We start from the raw sequence: 25,497 nt of genomic DNA on the forward strand, positions 1-25,497 counted from the left end.
TAAAGCTTTTAAAAAACCCAACTCGTTTTATATCTGAAGTCAGGACTTCAAAAGCAGGAATCAAGGGACATGGAGGACAGGAGAGCTCCTGTAAAATGAAGAGCCAAACAAAAAAGGGAAGAAGAGATAGAGAAAGAAAAGTGAAAATTAATGCCCAGCTCCCAGAAAACTGTAGACACTTCAGAACATGGAATTTTTCCCAGAGTCTCAAGCCAAACCCTCCTCTTCTCCTCCTCTCCTCCCACACGTTCGCAAACACTCCTTCTTTCTGCCTAAGGACTTTTGCAGGCACCTCACATAAAAGAACCACCTGGAACATCAAACCCCTCAGTTGCAGTCCTTGGAAAGAATTCCAGCTCTCTGCTCAGTAAGAAGGCAAGTATCAGGAAAGCCTTCCTTATTTTTCTGTGTTTGGAAGCAAATAACTAAGTCCAGCCCACTATCAAGAGAAGGAGATTACAAGAGAGACACAAATACTACTAGGTGGGGGGGATCCTTGGGAGCCATCTTAAAGGCTACTGTAGGATGAAAAGTAGTATCTTTTCTCATCCATTGCTAGATTCATGGCTGAGACTCCTATAACGACAGACAGATTAACAAGAGAAAAGCATACAAATTTATTAAATATAAGTTTTATGTGACACAAGAGGCTTCAGCAATGAAGACTGGAAGAAACAGGTTAAACTGTATTTTTATGGAGAGTCATGCAGCAGAATGGAGGACAAAGCAGATGACCTAGCAGTATTAAACCGGTGAAATTTAGCAAGGCCTGTTTGTTCAGATTCTTCTTGGCATTTCTGTATCTTGGGCTCCTTTCCTCTAGGAATAGGAAAGGCACCTACTTCAGGGAAGGTCAGAGAACACTTTTATGGCCAGCCTCAGTGGAGAAAGGTGGAGCACGGAACAGAGACCTTCCTGCTTCTGCTGTTCTCTCAAATGTCAAGGTGCCATATTTTGGGGTATCATGTCCTGACACTCATCATTACCTACCACAGTGGGCAAGGTTCTGAGGCCAGAAAGTGTGAAAAGAACATCTATATCTAAGGAGGTGGGCCAGCAATAGAGTGTCAGAGCCCAGGGCAATTAGGAGATACTAGGAGTGTCACAGACTATTGACAATTGGTTATATATAGACAGGTTCTAATATTTGTTTTTCTTACTTAGAATCAGGATATGTCTTACAAAGGTGTTGTTTATATTCTGTGAAATGCTATAGCTTCTAAATTGTGCAGAGTTGTTTTTAGGGTCAATATTGTGTTCCATTGGCTTGTTGGTCTGTGCCTGATAAGGCATTTAATTGTTTAATCTCTTCCATGACAATGGACTCAAGTGTATCTATGAGAGTGAGAGAGCCAATGAGGAGCAATGAGGAGCAGAATTACAAAGAATTGAGTCTTTTTTTTTTTTTTTTTGAGACTGAGTCTCACTCCGTCACCCAGGTTGGTGTGCAATGGCGCAATCTCTGCTCACTGCACCCTCTGCCTCCTGGGTTCAAGGGATTCTCCTGCCTGCCTCAGCCTCCCGGGTAGCTGGGATTACAGGTTCGTGCCACCACTCCCAGCTAATTTTTGTATTTTTAGTAGAGACGGGGTCTCAAACTTTTGACCTCAGGTGATCCGCCTGCCTCAGCCTCCCAAAATGCTGGGATTACAAGCGTGAGCCATCACGCCCGGCCAGGTCTGTCTCCTTTTAAATATCATCTACATTTATGCTGCACCCCTTAAAAGCTACATGAATCCTGATGATGGCTTTGGAAAAGATGGTGAGGGCACAGGAGCTAGGAACTATCCGAGCGGGTGACTCTAGGGAGAAAAATAGTGTGGAAGAAAGAAAACTGAGAGGACAGGAAGCCTTGGTTGGGAAATATAAACAACAAACCAGGAGAATTGAAGAGTGATTCAAACGACAATGGACATGTCACCTTTTGTCCACTAGAGACACTACCGCCACACGCCCTCCCTCCCAACAGTAACCTAAATGCATTTACTGGGGTAGGGGTTGGAGGGGGTGTGGACACAGTTTGGCTTTGGGTTCCTGCTTGCAGATCCATTCTGTCCTCAGTCCTCCTCCTCTTGGTGTTGCATCCTTGAAAGCAGGGGATGGCACTGAAGAGGACTAGCGGTGAGATCCTGCATCTCAGTTGAAGGACAAAATAATCCTCCCAGTGTTGGACCTAATGACTCTTGCACTCTCGGGCGCCTTGAGGGGAGTACCGTGGACATGGCTGGTTTCAGCAGCCCCGCAGATTTCAGCGTTTGATAACCTGGAAGTTTTGCTGCTCCCTTACAGTGAGAGAAAAGCGGTGGGCTCTGCACAGGCCGAAGAACCACTAGAGAGCAGCAACACACCGGACTCCGTAAGGCTGTAGTTCAGCGTCGACCCGGGCTCACAGAGTGCTAAGAGAATTGATCGATGCTGTCGTTCTAAATTCAGCCACGAGGCGGTGGTGCTGCTTTCCACAGACTGGGATGTTTCGCTAACTTTCATGTACTCAAGCATACATCTGAGATGAATCCAGAAAGTCCCTCAATGAGCTCATCCTTGGTTTTGTCCCTAATAAAATGGGTTCATGGGGTGAGGAGTTGAGATATAGATTTACTGTATTTACTGCCTTCCCTCTCCCTCCACACATGCATCATTTATGCTTCTATTTTTCCATACCAGAAATTTGAATCATGTTGGGAAAGCATGAAGACAATCATCCACTGGAAGTTTAGTAACAGTTTGGGAAAGCCTGAAAATTATGTGTAAAATAGTCTTTAGGAGTCCTAGCGACTGAATAGCAAACTCATTTTCTGGCATCTTGACTTTCAGAAGTCAAGAGAATCAGTCTTACAACATTTGTTCAAAACAAATGTCAACAAACATTTGTTGAGTGTCTGCCATCAAGCAACCATTGTATTGGCTCATGGTACAAAGATGAGTAAGACCAGGGCCAAGACAAGAATTTGGGCTGAGGGAGACAGCAGGCACATTTGACTCCGCACTTCTTATACATGGAAGGCCTCAAAGACAAGCTACAGTGACAGGACTGAGCGATGTCAATTCTTCAACTTTAAACTTTTGTCCCCGTAGGGCATGATGAATTATTAATAATGTTCTTTATTAGAATCCCAAAACTAAGCTTTTGAAAAACATGATTATATTGTATTATATTTTGATTATGAGAAAGTAGAAATTTGTCAAATGTAAATATTTAAAATAGGCTACAATTTTTGGAAACTTGGGATTTCTTGCTATTTTAATATACCAGGAACCTCCAAAATGAAAGTGGCCCTGATGACCCCTAGGAGACCACAGAGAAAATATAGTCTCAGTTTCCTAAATAAGTTTCCAATCTAGGAAAGAGAAACACATTAACAGGCCACTTTAGTACTGTGTAAGATGCAGCCTTCTTAAGCCCTACGCATGAATTCTTCAAGACAAACCAATAATAACAATTTACCAAAAACACATTCTAAACTGCAGTGCTCAGTGCTGAGAGAAAGCATGCTGAATTTTTTTTCTTTTTTTTTTTTTTTTGAGATGGAGTTTCGCTCTTGTTGCCCAGACTGGAGTAATGGTGTGATCTCAGCTCACTGCAATCTACACCTTCCTGGTTCAAGTGATTCTCCTGCCTCAGCCTCCCGTGTAGCTGGGATTACAGGCATGCGCCACCACACCCAGCTAATTTTTGTATTTTTAGTAGAGACGGGGTTTCTCCATTTTAATCGAACTCCTGACCTCAGGTGATCTGCCTGCCTTGGCCTCCCAAAGTGATGGGATTACAGGCATGAGCCACCGTGCCCAGCCAGCATGCTGAATTTTTAAAAATATTTTTTGAGTCAGAGCCATGAGAATGCTGAATTTTATCATCCTATTTTTTTTCTTTATTTTTCAATTAATTCCATGTCCTATTCTGCTATTTTTGTTTGTTTTGGTTGTTTTTTTAGATGGAGTCTCACTCTGTCACCAGGCTGCAGTGCAGTAGCACAGTCTTGGCTCACTGCAATCTCCACCTCCTGTGTTCAAGCAATTCTCCTACCTCAGCCTCCTAAGTAGCTGAAATTACAGGTGTGCACCACCACATCCAGCTAATTTTTGTATTTTCAGTAGAGACAGGGTTTCACCATGTTGGTCAGGATGGTCTTGATCTCCTGACCTCGTGATCTGCCTGCCTCGGCCTCCCAAAGTGCTGGGATCATAGGCGTGAGTCACCATGCCCTGCCCCTATCCTGTTATTCTTGTCTCCTTTTTTTTTTTTTTTTTTTAAGACAGGGTTTCACCATGTTGCTCAGGCTGGTCTTGAACTCCCGACCTCAGGTGATACAACCACTTTAGCCTCCAAAGTGCTTGGATTACAGGCGTGAGCCACCACACCCAGCCTCCTTTTTTCAATAAAGATTCAAAATGTGTTGACATGGTTACCTTGTATGTTTTTATATAACTAATGTCATCTTATTAAGTGATATTATTAGTAGTCTCTATTTCAGGAAAACACAAGTTATTTGATTAGAAGTATATTGAAATAAGAGTCTGCACTGAAACCATCCAGATCTTCTCCCTATCACAAGTTAGCAACATAATTCTCAATGTCTCTGTCTTCACCACTATAATGTTATTTTTTAGCCAGGATTCTGTTTGCTTGGTCCTCGGAGAAAACAACAGGAGCTTAAAAGATTCAGAAGAACCCAATGAACTTACAAGAAAGCGCTACCTTCAGCCGGGCGAGGTGGCTCACGCTTGTAATCCCAGCACTTTGGGAGGCCGAGGCGGGTGGATCACGAGGTCAAGAGATCCAGACCATCCTGGTCAACATGGTGAAACCCCGTCTCTACTAAAAATACAAAAATTAGCTGGGCATGGTGGCATGTGCCTGTAGTCCCAGCTACTCAGGAGTCTGAGGCAGGAGAATTGCTTGAACCCGGGAGCCAGAGGTTGCGGTGAGCAGAGATCACGCCACTGCACTCCAGCCTGGGTTACAAGAGCGAAACTCTGTCTCAAAAAAAAAAGAGAAAGTGCTACCTTCGAGGCCAGGCATGATGGCTCAAGCTTGTAATCCCAGCATTTCGGGAGGCCAAGAGGGGATGGATCATGAGGTCAGGAGTTCGAGACCAGCCTGACCAACATGGTGAAACTCATCTCTACTAAAAATACAAAAAGTAGCCAGGTGTGGTGTCTTACACCTGTAATCCCAGCTACTCAGGAGTCTGAGGCAGGAGAATCATTTGAACCTGGGAGGCAGAGGTTGCAGTGAGCTGAGATCGTGCCACTGCTCTCCAGCCTGAGCACAGAGCGAGACTCCGTGTCACCCCCACCCCCCCCAAAAAAGTGCTACCTTCATTACTAAAAATAATGCTTTGGACTCTACACACAATAGGTGATGAGGGAGGGAGCTTGACTAAACTCATGGCTCTTCACTATCTCTCCCTAGTTTTCTCCTAGCCTTCTGAAACTCTTATTGACCACTATCACTATCAAGCTAGCCATGAGAATGGGCACTACTTCCCTTTTAACTCTGTCCAGCTCAATTAAGGACAAAACTGATTACCAACTTACAAAAAAATTGAATATTTAAAGGAGTCTTTAGTGATAGCATCTACATCTCAGAAATGAACAAAGAGAATAAATCCAAACAATCTTAATAAAGAGGGGACCTCAGATGTGTGTTAAAAACCTAAGGTGCCTCACTCTAGGAATAAAGGAGAACTGGTAATAAACTAGTCCTTAAAAGAAAGTAAGTTAATCTTTGAATTATATCAGTTTCTAAGTTTGAATTAAGGTTATCCCAATCGCCAATACCCCTAGCTGCCAGCCAAAAGCAAAAATATTCTATAGAGAAGGATAAAATTATTGCAGGCCTCAAATTATTTCTAAAACATTTCACATACAATATCCAGGACCCAATTTTAAAAAATGATTAGGTAAGTAAGACAACAAAACAACATGAAGAACCACCAAGAGAAGTAACAAAGAAACAGTCTCTAGATACTGAGACAGAGACTGTGCAATGCCATTCAATAGGAATAAGAAAATAAAAGCCAAGATTGGGAAGCTCATAGAAAATTAGAGATGATAAAAAAGAAGCAAAAATAACTAAAACATAAAGCAGCCATGGCCAGGCGCAGTGGCTCACGCCTGTAATTCCACCACTTTGGGAGGCTGAGGCAGGTGAATCACTCAAGGTCAGGAGTTTGAGGCCAGCCTGGCCAACATGGTGAAACCCTGTCTCTACTAAAAATACAAAAATTAGCTGGGTGTGGTTGTGGGCATCTGTAATCCCAGCTACTTGGGAGGCTGAGGTAGGAGAATTTCTTGAACCTGGGAGGCAGACGCTGCAGTGAGCTGAGATTGTGCCACTTCGCTCCAGCATGAGCCATAGAGTGAGACTCTGTATCAAAAAATAAATAAATAAAACATATAGCAGTCAAATCAATAACTCAATGAGTTTAACAGAAGATTAGCACAGATGAAGAGAATTAGTGAACTAGAAGAAAAATCAGAAGAAAATGTCCATGAGGAAACAAGGAGAAAAGACAAAAGATGGGAAATATGGAACAGGCGGGAAAAAACACAGAGAATACAAGAAAGTCTAATATACAAGTATTTGGAATTTCAATAGGTTGAGAATGAAGAAACAGCAACATGAAAAATATTGTGCCACTTCCTTCTGGCCTCTATGGTTTCTGATCAGAGATTTGCTGTCATTTGAATTGTTTTTCCCTGTAGGCAAGGTTTTGGGCTTTGTTTCTTTTTCTGACTACTTTCAATAGTTTTTTCCCCCTTTAATTTTTATAAGCTTAATTACAGTGTTTCTTGGTGTTGATTTATTCTGGTTTATACTTTCTAGGGTTTGCTCAGCATCTTGAACCTGTACCAAATCATACCAAATTTGGGATGTTTTCAGCCGTTCTTTCTTCAAGTACTTTCTCAGCCTCACTCTTTTTTCTTCTCCTTCAGGGTTTCTGAGAACATAAATGTTAAATCTTCTGTTGCAGCCCCATAGATTCCTGATGTTCTATTTATTTTTTGTTTTCTTTTTCTTTTCCAGTTTATTTTTGCTCTGCTCTTTAAATTTGGTTGTTTTGATTCTTTTGTTTTCCAGTTCACTGATTCTCTGTATTTTCTAGTATTCTGTTCAGCTCATCCACTTAACTTTTAATTTCAGTTACTGAATTTTCAGTCCTAAAGTTTTCATTTGCTTCTTCTTTATATCGTCCATTACTTTACTGAGTTTTAAAAAATTTGTTTCAAGCATATTCATAATTGCTCCTTGAAGTATTTTTATCATGGCTTTATCATGGTTTTTGTCCACTTTTAAATTTTTTTTAATTACAACATCTCTTTTATCTCAGTGTTGGCATCTATTTATTGTCTTTTACATTTAGTTTGAGAGTTTCCTGATTTTTGCTTTGAAGCATGAGTGATTTTAAAGATTGACACCTGTATATTTTCAGAAGTTATGAGACTCTGAGTTTTATTTGAACCATCTGTTTTACCGGGCTTTTTATGACACTGTTCTCATAGATGAAGGAGGTGGAGAGTTAGCTCATTACTGCTAGATGGAGATAGAAGTCCAAGTTTCCCACCTGACCTCTGTTGACACCCAAGGAGGTTGCACCTGGTTACTTGTGGGGAGGTGCAGGAGTTCTGGCTCTCTGCATGGTCTGCACCAGCACTGCAGTGGAGATGGCCCTATTTCTGTGGGATAATGGTGAAAGTCCTGACTTTCACCATTTATAGGAAGAGGGAAGAGAACCCTGTAACTGCAGGGTGTGGCTGAAAGTCTGGGCTCCTACTTGGCCTTGGACACCACCCCATAGGAAAGGTGGGAGTTGAGGTACTTCATTATAGCCTAAAGAGGGCAGATGCTTAGGCTCCACACCAGGGTCTCACTCTGTCACCCAGGCTGCAGTGCAGCTACTCACTGCAGACTCAACCTCCCCAGGATCAGGTGATTTTCCCACTTCAGCCTCCTGAGTAGCTGGGACTACAGGCACGCCACCACACCCAGCTAATTTTTATATTTTTAGAAGAGACAGGGTTTCACTATGTGGGCCAGGCTGGTCTTGAACTCTTGAGCACAGGTGACCTGACAGTCTCGAACTTCCAAAGTGCTTGGATTACAGGCAGAAGCCACTGTGCTGGCCACAGGAGCCCTACTGACGTGGATGCAGGTGGGGCCACATTTCTTTCTGTGGTATTTGGCCTCAATAGTATGGCTTTTGTCTAAAAGTTTTCTATTTTGCTACACAGCCCCTTTCCTGATCTTTTGGCTAAAGAGCAGGCTTTCATTAAGAGTTTTGTTTGTTTTTGCCTGTGCTCATTGGCATTCCTGGCTTGCCTATCTTCTTTAACCTAAAGTCTGGGATATGTGAAAAGAAAATTCAGGGAGTTTGCCACTGTGTTGTTCTTCAGGTTTTGAGGTGCCTATAGTCAGTTTGCTTTCTTCTATTTTTTTTTTTTTTTTTTTGAGATGAAGTCTCACTTTGTCTCTCAGGCTGGAGTACAGTGGTGTGATCTCAGTTCACTGCAACCTCTGCCTCAGGTTCAAGCCATTCTCCTGCCTCAGCCTCCCTAATAGTTGGGATTACAGGTGCCCACCACCATGCCCAGCTAATTTTTTGTAGAAACGGGGTTTCACCATGTTGACCAGGCTAGTCTCAAATTCCTGACCTCAAGTGATCCGTCCACCTTGGCCTCCTAAAGTGATGGGTTTACAAATGTGAGCCACCGTGCCTGGCCAATTTTCTTATGTTTGTTTTCTAGATCTTATCCAGGGTTTTAAATTGTACTTAATGGCAGAAATAAGAAAAAATATAACTACTCCATCTGCCCCAAAATGAAAGTCTTACATTCATTATGCTTTTTAAAAATGTTGTGTTAAACCATTATTTACCTTTATTTCTGAGTTTTTGGCACCCCAGACAAATGCCACACCCTCCTCACTCTAATCCTGGCTCTCTTTGGAAATTATCTTAAAGGCTGCCTATCCAGCAAGTAAAACAAAGATGGTTTCAGATAAAATCTGTGAGAATTTGTCACCACGAGAAAGTGAAAACAGTTTGAAGTTTGGAAGTAGAGATTAAATGATGAGCAACATAAAGGAATTACCCTTATATGCAAATCTGAATGGAAGTTAACCACGTAAAACAATCAAAACAATGTCTTGTGGGATTTAAAATAAATGGATTTAAAAAGCAAAAGACCTGGGTAGAGGGAGAATGAAGGAAATTAAAGTGTCATTGGTTGGGAAAAGTATAACCGTGATTTAGATGTTTTAAATCTAGAATTCATGATGTAATAATCTCTAGGTTAACCACTAAAAGAATGTATAACTATCAAGTTAATAGAAAGAGAAGCTGGAATGATTTTTAAAAATCCAAAAGAAGTTTGGAGGCCAAGGTGGGCGAATCACCTGATGTCCGGAGTTCAAGACCAGCCTGACCAACATGGTGAAACCCCGTCTTAAAAAAAATAAAAAAATTAAAAATTAAAAAATATGAAAAAAAATTAGCTGGGTGTGGTGGTAGGCACCTGTAATCCCAGCTATTCGGGAGGCTGAGGCAGGAGAATCCTTGAACCCAGGAGGTGGAGGTTGCAGTGAGCTGAGATAGGCTGTACTCCAGCCTGGGTGACAGAGCAAGACACCATCTCAGGAAAAAAAAAAAAAAAAAAGGGATGAACTGGGGCACTCTAATGCTAAGAGGTAGAGGAAAAGAAGCTGATTCACAAAAAGACCAAGGAGCAGGATCCAATGAGTTCCATGTTTGCAATAAAAATAAAACAATAAGGGCAGCAGCACTTGGATTTTAGTGGACCCTTTGACAATAACAGCCTGGAGGTCTCCAATCTAGGAGGGTAGAAACCATTTCCACACCTGGTTGTTATTGCATTTCATATTATTATGCCATGATGGGACAAGAGCCAAAGATGGACAAGGATTTAGCTGCCACCGTTGTAAGGTTTATTGCTGAGCTAAAATGAGGAAACTGAGGCCAGTATAAGAAAATGAAAAGCCAATTTATTCACTTCCCGGGTGAGGTTCTATGGTCCAGGAAAGGGGCCAGAGAAGTCGTGCTTGACTTCCCAGGGCATGGGGTTTTATAGCAATGAAGGCGACTACATTGGTCACAGGGAAACAAAGCGAAGGCAATTTCATTGGTTATAGGGAAACAGGACGTGGACGGGGCAGGCTGCTATTGGTAGGCGGGCAGGACTCTGGTAAGTGGGCCGGGTCATACAGGGCAGACTACTATTGGGCAAGTTTTGGCGGGGTTTTCTAGGGGCAGGCTGGGTGTTGAGTACATAGTTTGGTGCTGAGTGTAGACTTGGGTGTGGTATGCAGAGGTGGGTGCAGGGAAGCTACACAGAGACGCCAGATGCTGAGTAATGAGCTTGGAATGATGACGTAGTTTCCAGACACGGAGAGGGATGGGCGTGTTCGTTTAGCTCCTGGTGAGGCAACCGGCCTTACAACCGTGGACAACATTGCTGAAAAGAAAACTTCTGGCCTGGTGTGCAATTCCATACTTAACACAGTACCTTCTGTGATTTTTGTTGTCTGGCCCCTGTCCTGCCTTCTTTCCCAGCACCATAGGAATGATGTAATACCCTCCAAATTAGGAGTTTCCAAGCCAGTATCAGAGTTTAACTATTATGTAAGTAAAGGCTAATATTCACCAGCTGGTAAACAACAAAGTAACTTTCCTTAAGTGCATGCTACCTTCCTGAGTCCAGTAGCTTGCCTGAAAAAGAAAAGGAAATAGCCCTAACAATTTTGTCAGTTTCTTATTTGTGGCATATGTAAAATATCATGTGCTCTTCAAAAAAGTTTGGACCTGTCATGATCCTTTTTTCATCTTGCTGATCTGAGGGCTCATTGGGGATGCCCTGAATTTTTAGTTCCTTTGGGCAAACACAAAGACAAGCTCATTTGTTCCATAAATGCTTTTTTTACTTTCAGACAGAATCTCGCTCTGTCACCCAGGCTGGAGTGCAACGGCGGGATCTCAGCTTACTGCAACCTCCACCTTGCGGGTTCAAGCCTCCTGCCTCAGCCTCTTGAGTAGCTGGGATTTTAGGCGTGTGCCACTGTGCCTGGCTAATTTTTGTATTTTTTAGTAGAGATGGGTTTTTTAGTAGAGATGGGGTTCACCCAGTCATGCTGGTCTCGAACTCCTGACCTCGTGATTCACCCGCCTCAGCCTCCCAAAGTGCTGGGATTATAGGCGTGAGCTACTGCGCATTGTTACCTTTTTTTTTCCCCCCAGTTCAGCAGGTAGAATGTAAATCTTATGCTGGAATATAACTATAATGACTGCTGAAAGCTAATATATACCAGCTACTAACCCAAGTGCTTCCTGTATGTTACCTCATTTGCTTCCCACAACACTGTTTCAAAGGTGAGGAAATGGAAGCTTAATGAGGAAATGGAAGCTTAATGAAGTTAAACTACTTGCCTGAAATCACCCAGCTATTAAGCAGAAACAAGATTTCAACTCGGGCTGTCAAACCAACCTTTAGCCACTCTATTATTTCCTTCCTAATGTTGCCTTGAAACATATAAAGGGATACCACTAGGGTAGCCAGAACGATTTGTCAGTTCTTACTAAGTTGAATAATCTATTTTGATTCCACAGAAAATCTATAAACCTTATTAACTGGCACAACATCTGCACCACAGGGAACTGTGTTTTAACACTAACTCATTCTAAGTCACTTACCATATATACCTGACTACAAATGCTACTAGTGGAAATTATGTCTGGCAAACTGCTATCATATAAATTCCTGGCCACCAATTCCTACTGCATGCTGTTTTTTTTTTTTTTTTTTTTTTAAAGATGGGGTTTCACCATGTCGGTCAGGCTGGTCTTGAACTCCCGACCTCAGGTGATCCGCCCGCCTTGGCCTCCAAAGTGCTTGGATTACAGGTGTGAGCCACTACGCCCGGCCCTGCATGCTATTCTTACTGTGCTTCCTGTTGATGCTACTGTGATATTACTGTGTCCAGGGTCCATTTCAAATCCCTTCCATTCTGTTCTGTGGTAGGCAGCATCTATGACTGTTCCCAATGATCTTGCCTTCTATTTGTGCCTTTGTGTCATTACTCTCCTTTGAGTGTAGGATGGCCCTGGTGGCTTGCTTCTAAAATACAGAATACAGCAAAAGTGATGGAATGTCACTTCTGAGATTGGAATAAGACTTTGGTTTCTGTCTTGCTCACCCTTTTTTGCCCTCTCACTCTGATGGAATCTAGCTGCCATGTCCTATGGAGAACCTGGCATGAACAGAGGCCTTGTGGAGAACTGAAGTCTTCAGTCTGAAAGCCGGGGAGGAACTGAATTCTGTCAAGAACCACTTGAGTGACCTTGGAAGCAGATAGTTCCCCAGTGGAGCCTTGAGATTAAAGCCACCTTAGCTGATGACTCGATTGGAGCCTAGTGAGTGACCCTCAAAGCTCAGCTATGTGATACTTAGATTTCTGACCCACAAAACTATTAAATAATAATATTGTTTTAAGCCAGTAGGATTTCTGATGGTTATACCGCCTTCAATAATGAATACATCTTCCAATCTCAAACTTCTCCATCCCCAAAACATACACTTTTTCTCTCCTATTCTTGACTTGTTAGTAGATGACCTGACCACCTATTTCAGGAAGAGAATAGAGGTCTACAGTTTCAGAGAAATTTCCTTAACTTCTCGAATGCAAATCTACACTCCTAAGAACTATCAATGCATTAATTCCTGTCTTGCACAATTAGCTCCTTTTCCTCTTGTACTCTTATCTTCTTCCTCCACTGGATCCTTCCCCCTCACCATTTAAATAGCCTAAGTCTCTCCCATCCAAACACAAAAATAGTAAAATTGGCTAGACTCTACAGGTACTCCCTTCATCTCTTCTCTCATTTTTAAATGAGAGTTCTAAAATTGCTGTCCCAATTTCTTTTCCTAGCTATTCCTTAACCTACCTGAATATAAACTTCTTACCTCCCTTTCTTCCCCTCAGAATTCCATTAAACCTTTTCTTGCTAAGGTCTTCTGCCAAAGACATCCATGATGCTAAATATACCAGACCATTTCCAATCTTTTTTTAGCTTGACCACTTGGCAGCATTTGGCACTGCTAACCACACCCTCTCTTTTTTTTGTTTGAGACAGAGTTCTGCTCTTGCCCCAGGCTGATGTGCAATGGAGCCATCTCAGCTCACTGCAACCTCTACCTCTTGGGTTGAAGAGATTCCCCTGCCTCAGCCTCCAGAATAACTGGGATTACAGGCACCTGCCACCACATCCAGGTAATTTTGTATTTTTAATAGAGACGGGGTTTCTCCATGTTGGTCAGGCTGGTCTCGAGCTCCTGACCTAAGGTGATCTGCCAGCCTCAGCCTCCCAAAGTGCTGGGATTACATGTATGAGCCACTGGGCCCGGCCCACACACTCTCTTTTGAAACACTCTCCTCTCAAGGCCTTACTGATGTCATACTCTTCCAGTTTTCCATCTTTCTTCAGTTGCAATACTCAATCCTTTCAGGTCCTTCCTTTCCTACTCAATCCATAAACGTTGATACTAATTTTTAGGTAAAAAGTCATACACTCTCTTCCATTCTGACCCCATAGACTAGGAGTACCAAACTCAAATGCCTTAGGACTAAGCAAATAACAAAAATGAATGATAGCTGAGTCTAAATCATTAGAAACTGGTGGTGACTGTAGTAAACCAGACAGCTCAAATCTTATGTAGAAAAGGCTTCTCCATCCTGAAATACCACAGGGGAAAAGAAAAGGAAAAAATAAAATAAAATTAAATAAAAAGAAAAGGTTCTCCATTTGGTTAAATTCAATTGCTGTACAAGAAAAATGGCCTTAGATACTGGAATTTCCAAAAAGTCTATTTTTATGTACAATTTCTTCATCTTAAGAAATACTGTGGCTGGGCACGGTGGCTCATGCCTGTAATCCCAGCACTTTAGGAGGCTGAGGCGGGTGGATCATTTGAGGCCAGGAGTTCAAAACCAGCCTAGCCAACATGGCAAAATCCTGTCTCTACTAAAAATACAAAAAATTAGCCAGGCAGAGAGGTGGACACCTGTAATCCCAGCTACTCGGGAGGCTGAGGCAGGAGAATTGCTTGAACTCAGGAGGTGGAGGTTGCAGTAGTGAGCCAAGATGGTGGCATTGCACTCCAGCCTGGGCAACAGAGCAAGACTCCGTCTCAAAAAAAAAAAAAAAAAAAAAGCTGTGTGAATAACAATGATTATATATATATTTTTATTTTTTATTTTTTGAATTCCTGACCACGTGATCCGCTCACCTCAGCCTCCCAAAGTGTTGGGATTACAGGTGTGAGCCACCACATGCCTGGCTGATGATAATATTTTAAAACACCCATTCAATCTACAAGCTGTTAGCCTATCACCCCCGCAGATTCTCTTCAAACAATCCCATCTATTCTCATTACTTCAATATTCATTTTATGCTGTAAACTTGCAAATCTCTATCTCTACAGTTAATCTTCTTCCCTAAACTATATACAGGCCCATATATCCAAGTGCCTCTGACATCATCTCCTTATAATAATCCCTCTCATTCCATCCTCTCTCCCCATCCAGCTTCTCCAGTTGTATTTCCTATTTTGGTAGATGGTGCCAATAATCTACCGGCTCAAGCCAGAAATTCAGGAGCCATCTTTCACTATTCCTTCTCCCTTTCACCAATATATCCAGCAATATTTGTATCTATGGCATGCTTTACAGCCAATGTTGGTTCTATCTCTAGATTTTTTTTTTGAGACAGGGTCTCACTCTGTTGTCCAGACAGGAGTGCAGTGGCACCATCTCAGCTCACTGCAGCCTGTCTTCCTGAGCTCAAGCTATCCTCCCATCCCAGTCTTCCAAGTAGCTGGGATTACAGGTGCACAACATCACTATTTTTTTTGTATTTTGTAGAGACGAGGTTTCACCATGTCATCCAAGCTGGTCTTGAATGCCTGGGTTTGAGCAATCCTCCCCCACTGGGCCTCCCCAAAGTGCTGGAATTACAGGCCTAAGCCACTGCACCTGGCCTATCTCTAGATTCTGTCCACATCTCTAATTCCATTTTCCACCACGGTTTCATCTACATTACTAACAGTCTCTGAATTGGTCTCTGCTCCTAGCAGCTTGTCTCATTTAATCTGTTCTCCATATTGGGGCTAAAATTATGTCTTTAAAAAGTAAATATTAGGCTATCACCAGGCATTAAGGCTTCCCCTCGCAAAAAGAAAATCTAACATTTTCAACACTGTTTAAAAGGCACCCTTGTGCGTCTATCAAGCAACATTCTTTTAGTTTCCTGAATGCTATAATCTTGGCGCCTTTGCATGTGCTTTACCTTTGACTGAGACCACTTAGACATCACATCACTTAAAAAAAAAAATCATGGCCTGGCCTGGTGGCTCACGCCTGTAATCTCAGCACTTTGGGAGGCAGAGGCAGGCGAATCACCTGAGGTCAGGAGTTCAAGACCAGCCTGGCCAACATGGTGAAACCCTGTCTTTAAAAAAAAAAAAAAAATCAAACTCCTGGGCTCAACCCCTCCTCCCCAACTTGGCCTCCCAAAGTGCTGGGATTACAAGCATGAGCCACCGTGCTGGCCCACATCTCTTTTTATAGGTCCTTGGCTTTCCTTGACACCCAGTTACTTCGTTCTTCACGTGTTGCACAACTCACCAGTAAGCATTTAGGCAATTACTGTTCAAAATATCTATGACTTAAGATTACCAGATTTAAGACTACCAGACTAGATTCAGAAAGGCAGAAGCCACATATATCTTGTTCGTAGCTGGATTTCTCAGTGCTTAGTACTAGGACTCTCAATACATGTCTGTTGAAATAATGATTACATTCACCCTTGCATATAGCTATTTGAGTCCCTCCCTAATCCCAATTCTCAAATTCTTTGAGAGAAAAGAATAAGTAAATCTCAAGTATAGGATTATCCTCAAAATGTATCAATACTAATACATGTATTTCTTTGGAGGAATGAAGGAAGCAGTTACATGCAGCCGACTGTGGGTCACTGGACTCTTTTCTCTCTAAGGTGGGGGACAGAGACTGGCTCTGTCGTCCAGGCTGGAGTGCAAAGGCGCGATCTCAGCTCACTGCAACCTTCGCCTCAGGGGTTCAAGCGATTCCTCTGCCTCAGCCTCCCGAGTAGCTGGCATTACAGGTGCCCACCACCGCCTCCGGCGGATTTTTGTATTTTTAGTAGAGACAGTGTTTTGCCGTGCTGGCCAGGCTGGTTTCGAACTCCTGACCTCAAGAGATCCGCCCGCCTCGGGCTCCCAAACTGCTGAGATTACAGGCGTGAGACACCGCGTCCGGCCTAGACTCTTTAAACGAGCGGGGAGGGCCTGCAGTAAGGGGACCCGGTGTAAATAATTCTAAGCAGCTCCAGGTGCTAAGCCTAGCGAACACGTGCTGCGGCCGGGAGCCGGGAGGGAGCGCTTCGCGGAGGAAGATCACCGGCGACCCGAACGTGCTCGCGCCCGTCGCTACCGCTGCCGGTGCCGCGGTTGCCCGGGTGTCCAACCGAGCGCACGTGCGCCAGCGGGGCCGGAGCAGAGGGAGAATCGCAGTTCGTGCGGGGAAAATGGAGGGCGAGCCATGGGTCAGGGATCGGGAAAAGTGTGGGGCGCATTATGCCCAGGGAGGGGAAAGCACTGAACCAGGGGCTCTGAGGCACAAAGAGGAAAAAGGGCGGATCACGAGCTAGGTAAGACTGGCGGACCTAGGTCTCGGAAGGAAGGGGGCGGGGCACGACGGGGCGGGAGGGGCCGCGCAGCAGCTGGGCTGTGAGGACGTTTGGCGAGATCTTTCTGGGCTCAGGTCTGAAAGTGTCCGCACCTGGAGTCAAGCTGGGCTGGGGCGGTGAAAGGTGGAATGGCGGCGACTTAGGCTCCCAGCTTCTGGCACAGCCAGTCCCCGAACGAGCCCAAGTACCCCGCAGCCGGGTTTCCTCTCTGAGTGCAAGCCCTCGCCCTTGGTGAGCGCCAAATCCCCGCGCTCGGCCCCGCCCATCCACTGAGGGGTGTGGGTAGGGGTGTGGCCCGTTCCCCCGCTGGTCGGCGCCCGGAAGGCGTTGGCGTCAGCCGGAGCCCGACGCGGTGACGCTATACGTCGACGTAAGTGACGTGCAAGTCTGGGCCGCTCCTCCTTCCCTCAGTGAGTGCCGGCCCGGTCGGGGCGGGGGAGAAGAGGGAGGGCGGGGGAGGGAGAGGCGACCAGAGAGTCGTTGTGGGCCGCGGGCCGGACCGGGTCCCGGGGCGGCGGGAGCCCGGGCTGGGCAGAAGGGCTGGGCCGTTAGAGGGCCGCCGCGGCTGTCGAGTCCCCTCCCTTGTCGGACTTGCGCGCCCCGGCGCTCGGAGCCTCCGGCGCTGTGCCCACCCCGCTCCAGCTCGCGTCTCCCGACTCCAATTAGGTCAGGCTCGGAGTCCCGCGGCCGCGGCTCCGGCCCCCAACGCAGGGCGCCGCTCGGCTCGCCTTTCTTTCTTCCCTCGCCTTTCTCTCCTCTTGCCTCACCCTCCCCCCTTCTTTTCACGTTGCTGGGTTTTTTTTGTTGTTTTATGCTTTAGGGGTTTTGTTCCTCAGCCCGAGCTCATGGGTGTACATTATCATGCTCTTCTTTTGTAGAGCAACCCGACGGCCATGGAGGCTGAAGAGACGATGGAATGCCTTCAGGAGTTCCCTGAACATCATAAAATGATCCTCGACCGATTGAATGAACAGCGAGAGCAGGACCGGTTTACTGACATCACCCTGATTGTCGACGGTGGGTAGGGAAGTGGGCAGAAGAACGAATTTTTGGCTTCAGTTTTTCTCTGTCCTTCGGACACCCGCCTTTTTTTCTTTAAACCCATTCTCTATGGTCTCCCTACCAAAGTCTTTAGAGTGTGTGCACTGGGACCAGATTGCACTTGTCAGTGTCCACTCACGCAGCGTGCTGCAGAAGGCTGGTTGGCCAGTCACGCTTTCCACGTAGTCTGGTGTTCATCTCATTTTAACTTCTTGCATCCTGTTGAAGTTTTCTCTTTGCACTTGAGTGCAAGATGATGGCGTTGGGGATAGGACATCTCAAAATGTTTGGTTGATAGCCTCTTGTTGGTAAGCTGCTTTGAGAAGTCCCTCACAGGAGGCATTTGGGAAGTTGATTCTTTTCTGGTTTCCCAAATGGTCTTGGAGGGAGAATGTGAGAGATTCCTTTGCAGCACTCATACCCCCTTTGAGAATCTCCAAGATAAAATGGGGTCTTTACAGTCTAAGGAGTTGCCACTGTAATGGAAGCAAATCTAGCTTGGGTATGTTTTGTGTTTAGTGAAAATAGGTTTCTTAAGGTAAGCTGTTTTTAAAATTATAGGTCTACCATAGATTGAGTTTCCAAATATTAGGCATATTGAAATGTTTTTCATAGCAGACATATCCATCTTTGTGCTTACGGCTTCTTCTCTCTTTCCAAATGATACGTGACCTTTTGGGTTGTCCTTTTATTTAGCCGTTTAAACTGAATTGGATATGCTTCTCACTAATTAATTCAAAATAACAAAGTGGTAAGAGGCTCCTTATTTAGTGTTGTAAATTAGCCTTTATAAAACTAACTTAAGGTGTTTGAAGTGAAGATTTAGCTTAGTGTTTGAGATTAAAATTTGCCAGGATAGCTGCCGAGAATATTCTGCATTTAGTTCAATAATTTATATAGTTATGTAATTATCAAGAAAGACCTATTTTACTTTTTATGATTTTTAAATCTCTTTTATAGTTATACATTTAATTTTTGTGCTTGTGTATGATTTTTTTATTTTTATTTTTATCTAGGACACCATTTTAAGGCTCACAAGGCTGTTTTGGCTGCTTGCAGTAAGTTCTTCTACAAATTCTTTCAGGAGTTTACCCAAGAACCTTTGGTGGAGATAGAAGGTAAATGCTTGTTTTATTTTTTTATTTTTCATTTATTTAATAAATCAAAGAAAGCATTTTATTTAAATGCTTGTTTTAAATACGATACTGGAATTTAAATACTTGTGTTTAGCAAACAGTTGGTGAAGCAGTTTTAGTCCTGTTTATCAAGACACCATAGGAAATAGGCATCAATAGTTCCTATAGGTAAGTAGATAGATAAATTGTTCTTTTGATACCTGAGAATTCTTTGTTTCAGTAAAGTGCTTGGTTGAATGATCTTCTAGGAAAAACTTAGATGGTAGATGTTGGTCTTTTCCATTGTGGAAACCGGTGGTCATTGTCTTTTGAAAACACGTATTAAAAGTGAAATACCATCTTTGTTGAGTGGGCTTATATTTTAGACTGGTGGAGATGCTGCAGGTTACTAGTAGAACGCTTTACTGTACTCTTACAGCAGAAGTAATGATACACTAGCAGAGGTACAGGTGACATGTACAGTGTGAAGTGGGCTGCCATAATAGGGAGAAAACTAGGAAAGATGAAGTAGTGTTCAGAGGAAATTCTACTGGTTATTGAATGGGATGGATCAGTACCTGTTACCTTGAAACAAAAAGTGATTTATGTACTTGCTAGACATTTTTCTAATAATAACCTGCCAACTGCCTGGCATTGTGATATGTAGTTTGTGTCTTATCTAAGGTTCACAGCAGTCCTTTGATGCTGGGCACAATGGCTTGTGCTTGTCGTTCCAGCTACTTGGGAGGCTGAGGCAGGAGGATTGCTTGAGCCCAGGAGTTCAAGGCCAGCCTGGGGCAACACAGACTGTGTTTCTTCTTCTTCTTACAGACTGTGTTTCTTCTTCTTCTTTAAAAACAAAAAACCAAAAACCAAAAAAAGAAGTGGTATTATTTCTAATAATTTACACATCAGGAAAACAGGCTCTAAAAGGTTACTTGCCCAGGGTTGCCCAGCTAGCAAGGAATTAAGTTCGTGCTATTAATTACCATACTTTTCTGTTCTGCTACTGCAGTAACTCCTTCCCTACCACCACTGTCAAAATCTGAAACAGTAGGAAATAAATCCACTTGCCTGCATAATTGCAGAATTTTAGCTTCTTTCAGGGTTCTTCGGTTTTGGTTTTATGTCTGGTTCTTCTTCTTTTTTTTTTTTTTTCACCTGGATGCAGGTGGTCTAAGGCCGAAAAGGGCATTAGCCTATATCTGTTTCATTGTGTACATATTCTTTGTTCTGAATGGGTTGCCTAGAAACATTTTTTTTCCCCTTTGATTCCTAGGGGAGTAAAGAAAACAAAAGAATTAAGAATATTCTTTAATTTTGGTTTAACATTTTAGCTGATATATCCACAGCTAGATTATCTTTTGATATCTATGATCAGGACAGAGATGGAATAATGGAAATCCGCAAAACTTACAAAAGTGAGAATCTAACTCCCCAGATGATACTGGTTTCTACTACAAAGCAAGCCTCCATGAATTCATTCACCTGAGACTTATTAAATATGTGACCCCAGGCAGGTTACTTTACTTGAATTGCATACTTTTCTCATCTGAAAAGTAGATTCATAGGCTTATAAAGACTAATTGCAATAACATGCAGAATGCCTGGCATAGTATTTGGTGCATTGTCAAAGCTTAATAAATAGGGGCCCGGCCTAGGAAACATTAGGGAGACCCCTTCTCTACAAAAATTTAAAAAATTTAGCTGAGTGTGGTGGCACATGCCTGTGGTCCCAGCTATTCGAGAGGCTGAAGTGAGAGGATTGCTTGGGCCCAGGAGGTCGAAGCTGCAGTGAGCCATGATTGTGCTACTGCACTCTAGCCTGGGTGACAGAGCAAGGCCCTGTCTCAAAAAAAAAGGACAGTTTATCATATTGAGTACCTATTATGTATTATGCTAGACCCAGGAGATGAATTAATGAATAAGATGTCCCTTAAACAACTCAAAAATTTCATAGCAGGTGAGCAACAGGCAAATAAGCAGTGCAGAAAGTATTACAAAGACTATTACTATGAAATGGTATCACTGAGGAGGGAATGTGGTCTTCCTTAAAGAGGAAAGATTTCAAAAAGGAGTTTGAGTCTGAGCAGAATCTTTAAGTCTTAAAAAATAAGTGCCCTAAACTGGAATATTTGTTGCTGGTAAAGTGAGCACACTGCCTGGAGAAGTAGAGTCTCGTCTTCTGAAGACTAATTACCTTGAGATTTTCTCTTGTACCTCTGGCCTGTTATGTTCTGTGGCACACACAAGTCTTCATATTTGAACTCTAGATAGATAAGAAAGCAAAATAGATAAACACTCTTTTTATTTCTGTCATTTGGTCAGGCTCGGGTTTAAATAATTAATTTGGCTCAATATCTTAAGCCCTTAACTGGGATTACTGTGCTGTCTAGCAAGATCACCTGGCTGTGGAGAAAGCCCTGGGCATATAGTTGGGAAACAGTTTTAGCCCTCGCTTTAACTGTATGTTGTGTGACCTTAGACATCTTAGCTTGTTTTTCATTTGTAAAAATATGTAATTTGGAATTACATATTACCTTTGTAATTTTGGAATATGTCATGGACATTTGAATATTTTGTTACAAGACTGGCTGCTGTTAAAATCCTGAAAAATCTTTTTGGTTTTGTTTTAGTAGGGAGTCAACCTGGTTAGGTTCAGACTGCCTCTGTGAGCTATGGGTCCAATTTGAACTTGGTTTTCAAAACCTTCCTATTGCCGTTCACGTCCTAGATGTGCCATCCATGCCATTGTGCAGTTCTCAAAGCTTTTGCTTTGGGTCAGTTCCACACATGGGCATCTTGATGGTGAACTTGAGATTGTATACACAGATTTAAAGGACTTTTCTCCTCTCCATGACTTCCTTTGTATACAAGGTCTCCAGAGTTTCTTTTCATGGTTCTTTGGCGAGAAAACTGGGATTTTAGCTTCTCTGTGCTTTGATACGTTTTCTGTAGAGGGGTTTGTTTCCTGAACAAAATATAGAGAGAGAGAAAAGTGAAAGGAAAAAAATAAAATGAATTCCCTCCTCCATACTCTTCAGATAATCATCTTTTTCCTAGTTCTTTTGTCAGAAGACTTTTTTTTTTTTTTTTTTTGAATCTTGCTCTGTTGTTGAGGCTGCAGTGCAGTGGTGAGATCTCAGCTCACTGCAACCTCTGCCTCCTGAGTTCTGAGTTCAAGCAATTCTCCTGCCTCAGCCTCCCAAGTAGCCGGGATTATAGGCGCATACCACCATGCCCACCGCACCTGGCTAAATTTTGTATTTTTAGTAGAGATGGGGCTTCCCCGTGTTGGTCAAGCTGGTCTCAAAATTCTTGACCTCGTGATCCGCCTGCCTTGGCCTCCCAAAGTGCTGAGCCAAGGCCCAGCCGGAAGAGCTTTCTTGTAGAATTTAGGAGACAGCCACAGGTGTGCAGCCTCAGAATCGGGGCTTGCCTTGAGGCAGAACTGAGAGAGAAGAAAAATTACCAGGTATTCACCCCTCTCCACTGTCCCTCCCGCATTCATTGTCTTTTCTGGTTCTCTAGCCAGAATGAGTTTCTCTTGGGACTTTTCTGTGTCTCCACTCACTGCACAGTTAATGAGAGTTAGGCTGTCCTCAAGTCTAAGCTGACACGTGTAGGAGAAAAAAAACCAAGAAACTCATTACTGTTTGAGTTTTGATGTCTCTCTCCGGTCTGCTTTCTTCAACTTGCTTTTCAGAGTCCTTGGATATTTGCTTTATTTATTTTTAGTTGTAATCAATAGACAAGATAGGGTGGAGTGTGCTTTTTCCATCTTAGCTAAAACTGGGACCCCCTACGCCACTTGTAAAATATAAATAATGACTTATAGCATGGCACATTAAATGGGCATTAGAAACACCAGGGAACCTTTTATAAATATAAATGCGCAGGTTTTATCTCCAGAGAATTATGTCTTTCAGGAATGGGATCCAGGCAACTGTATTTAAAAGTTCTCTAGGTTCTTGTTGTGCAGGTTGTTATCTGAGGACTAGTGATACATGGGGTTCATTTTTAAACTTGTTAGAAATGTAGACTCAGGTTCCACTCCAGATGTGCTGAATTGGAATGAGATCCCCAGATGATGCCTATGCACAGTAAAATTTGAGCAGCCCTGCCCTAGCATGATTCTAATGTGCAGTCAGTGTTGAGGACCACTGTCTTAGAGGATTGTGTAAAAGCAGGTGACATGTATATAAAAGAAATTTAGATTATAATATTCTCATGAGTATAAACTCATTAGGTGCAAGATGAGCTCACCCTCCTTGTTTTCTATGTTCTTGGTTATAAAGTAAGTTACCTTTGATTAGAACCAACTTTGACTTCAAATCAGATTTATTGCTATTGAAGCTAATGCATCCCAGCTCAGCTTTGTGGCTTGGATTCATACCACATAAAATCTTAAAAAGACGTTCAACCCGTGTTCAGAACACACAACCTTCTAACCTAAACCTCCGTTTTTCTAAATTCATTCTTTTTCTACTTCACCTGAAACCACAGATCCATAGCACTTAGTTTCTTTATAACAGCAACTCTACCATGGTGTCTAGAAATTTTAGTCCATACTATCAAGGACAAAACATCCTTGTACATGTTTGTACATCTTTTTGAGTATCAGTTTTCGGCTGGTTGCAGAGATTCCCTAAGTATAGAGGAATGCCAGAACGCTGCCCCCTTTTACTCCTTTGCTGTCAGGGAGAAGACTCAGATTAAGTTGTTCACTTTAAGATTTTCCTTAGATACGTTTAGAAAAATTGTATTCCGCACATTTCTATTATGAAAGGAATAAGGGATTGATGAGATTTCTGTTACCAAACTAGTATTGATAGATTATAATTACATCTACCATCACTTCACTTACCTGAGCAAGTGTTACCGGTTTGGTTCATGTTAGCTACTTAGGTCACTGGTTTGTTCCTAGAACAGTGTTGGGCTGATCATGTAAGAAACACCTAGGGTGCTCGTAATAATTAAAAAAAAAAAAAAAAAAAACCTAGATATTTATCCCAGTTTTGATTCCAAAGATCAGATATCAGTACCTTTTTTTTTTTTTTTTGGAGACAGGGTCTTGCTGTCACCCAGGCTGGAGTGCAGTGATACCATCATGGCTCATTACAACCTCGTCCTCCTGAGTTCAAGTAGTCCCCTGACCTCAGCCACCTGACTACAGGCATGTGCCACAAAGCCCAACTAGTTTTTGTATTTTTATTTTTTATTATTATTTTTATTTTTGAGATGGAGTCTTGCTCCATCGTCCAGGCTGGGATGCAGTGATGTGACCTTGTGCAACCTCCACCTCCTGGGTTCAAGCAGTTCTCGTGCCTCAGCCTCCCGAGTAGCTGGGATTACAGGTGTATACCACCATGCCTAGCTAATTGTTGTGTTTTTGGTACAGAAGGGGTTTCACCATGTTGGCCAGGCTGGTTTCAAACTCCTGACCTCAAATGATCTGCCTGCCTCAGCCTCCCAAAGTGCTGGTATTGCAGGTGTGAGCCACCGCACCCAGTCTACTTTTTGTAGAGAAGAAATCTCACTACTCTGCCCATGCTGGTCTTGAACTCCTGGCGTCAAGCAGTCCTCCTGCCTTGGCCTCCCCAAGTGCTAGGATTACAGGCATGAGCCACCACACCTAGCCCTTAGTACCAGTACTTTATTTAGTCTACAGGTGATTCTGCTCAGTCAAGACAGGGAGCTAGGTTCACAATTCCTTATTCAAATCCTTGGAGGCCAGACATACTTCTCAAATTTCCAGATTTTAGAATTTTTCTAGGGTAATGCAGAACACATATAATACTTGCAAATATTAATAGTTTAGCAGCCATGCATGTTACTGTTCACTCTAAGTGGAATAAGGACTTGACATAGCTGCATGTCAGTTGAAATCAACCATGCCCAACCTCCAAGCTTATCACTTTGTTTTTGTTTTTTTGAGATGGAGCCCGAGCTCTAGTTGCCCAAGCTGGAGTGCAGTCGCGCAATCTTGGCTCACTACAACCTCCGCCTCCTGGGTTCAAGCGGTTCTTCTGCCTCAACGTCCCGAGTAGCTGGGATTACAGGTGCGCGCCATCATGCCTGGCTGATTTTTTGTAGTTTTTTAGTAGAAACTGGGTTTCATCATGTTAGCCATGCTGGTCTCGAACTCCTGACCTCGGGTGATCTGCCCTCCTTGGCCTCCCAAAGTGCTGGGATTACAGGCATTAGCCACTGCACCTGGCCCTTACCACATTTTTTGACTGGCTGTGTGTTGACAGTACATGGCATATGGAGTTTTCTCCAAGTGGAAGATTCCCCTCAAGAGATTGTCAATAGGTATTTGGACTTGAGCAGGAAATCAGAGGAATGATAATGAAATTTTAATATATTTGAGAATCTTGGTGGTATTAAGATTTTTCTAGCTAAATTAGTTTACATTCCTAGCATATGGTTCCCTCAGAGTTCAGCAAAGCCTTTCTGGTAAAAATACTAATAAAACTCAAGATGTAAATTGGAAGAATAAGCAGTAATTCACCCATCCTACCACCAGAGAATAACATGGAGGGGTAGGTGTATGTGTGTCT

General features: G+C 43.1%; 1 protein-coding gene across 12 annotated transcripts in view; it reads left to right on the forward strand.

Moving 5' to 3' along the window:
• The window catches only part of ZNF131 (zinc finger protein 131), a 103,531-nt gene that overhangs the window by 37,610 nt on the left and 40,424 nt on the right, over window positions 1–25,497 (forward strand). For 3 of the 12 annotated variants that reach the window (XM_037740172.1, XM_037740173.1, XM_037740177.1), the window contains 2 exons: window positions 17,657–17,795; window positions 18,836–18,937. In XM_037740172.1, coding sequence (XP_037596100.1) covers window positions 17,672–17,795; window positions 18,836–18,937 — 226 coding nt within the window. In that variant the 5' untranslated portion in view covers window positions 17,657–17,671. Of the gene's footprint in view, window positions 1–14,877; window positions 14,898–16,352; window positions 17,445–17,656; window positions 17,796–18,835; window positions 18,938–25,497 lie in introns of those variants that run through there. The other 9 variants (XM_037740179.1, XM_017533158.2, XM_017533157.2 and 6 more) reach the window with 7 other exon arrangements.

This window comes from Cebus imitator, unplaced genomic scaffold (genome assembly GCF_001604975.1).
Source record: "Cebus imitator isolate Cc_AM_T3 unplaced genomic scaffold, Cebus_imitator-1.0 Scaffold80, whole genome shotgun sequence".
Taxonomy (NCBI): Eukaryota; Metazoa; Chordata; class Mammalia; order Primates; family Cebidae; genus Cebus; species Cebus imitator.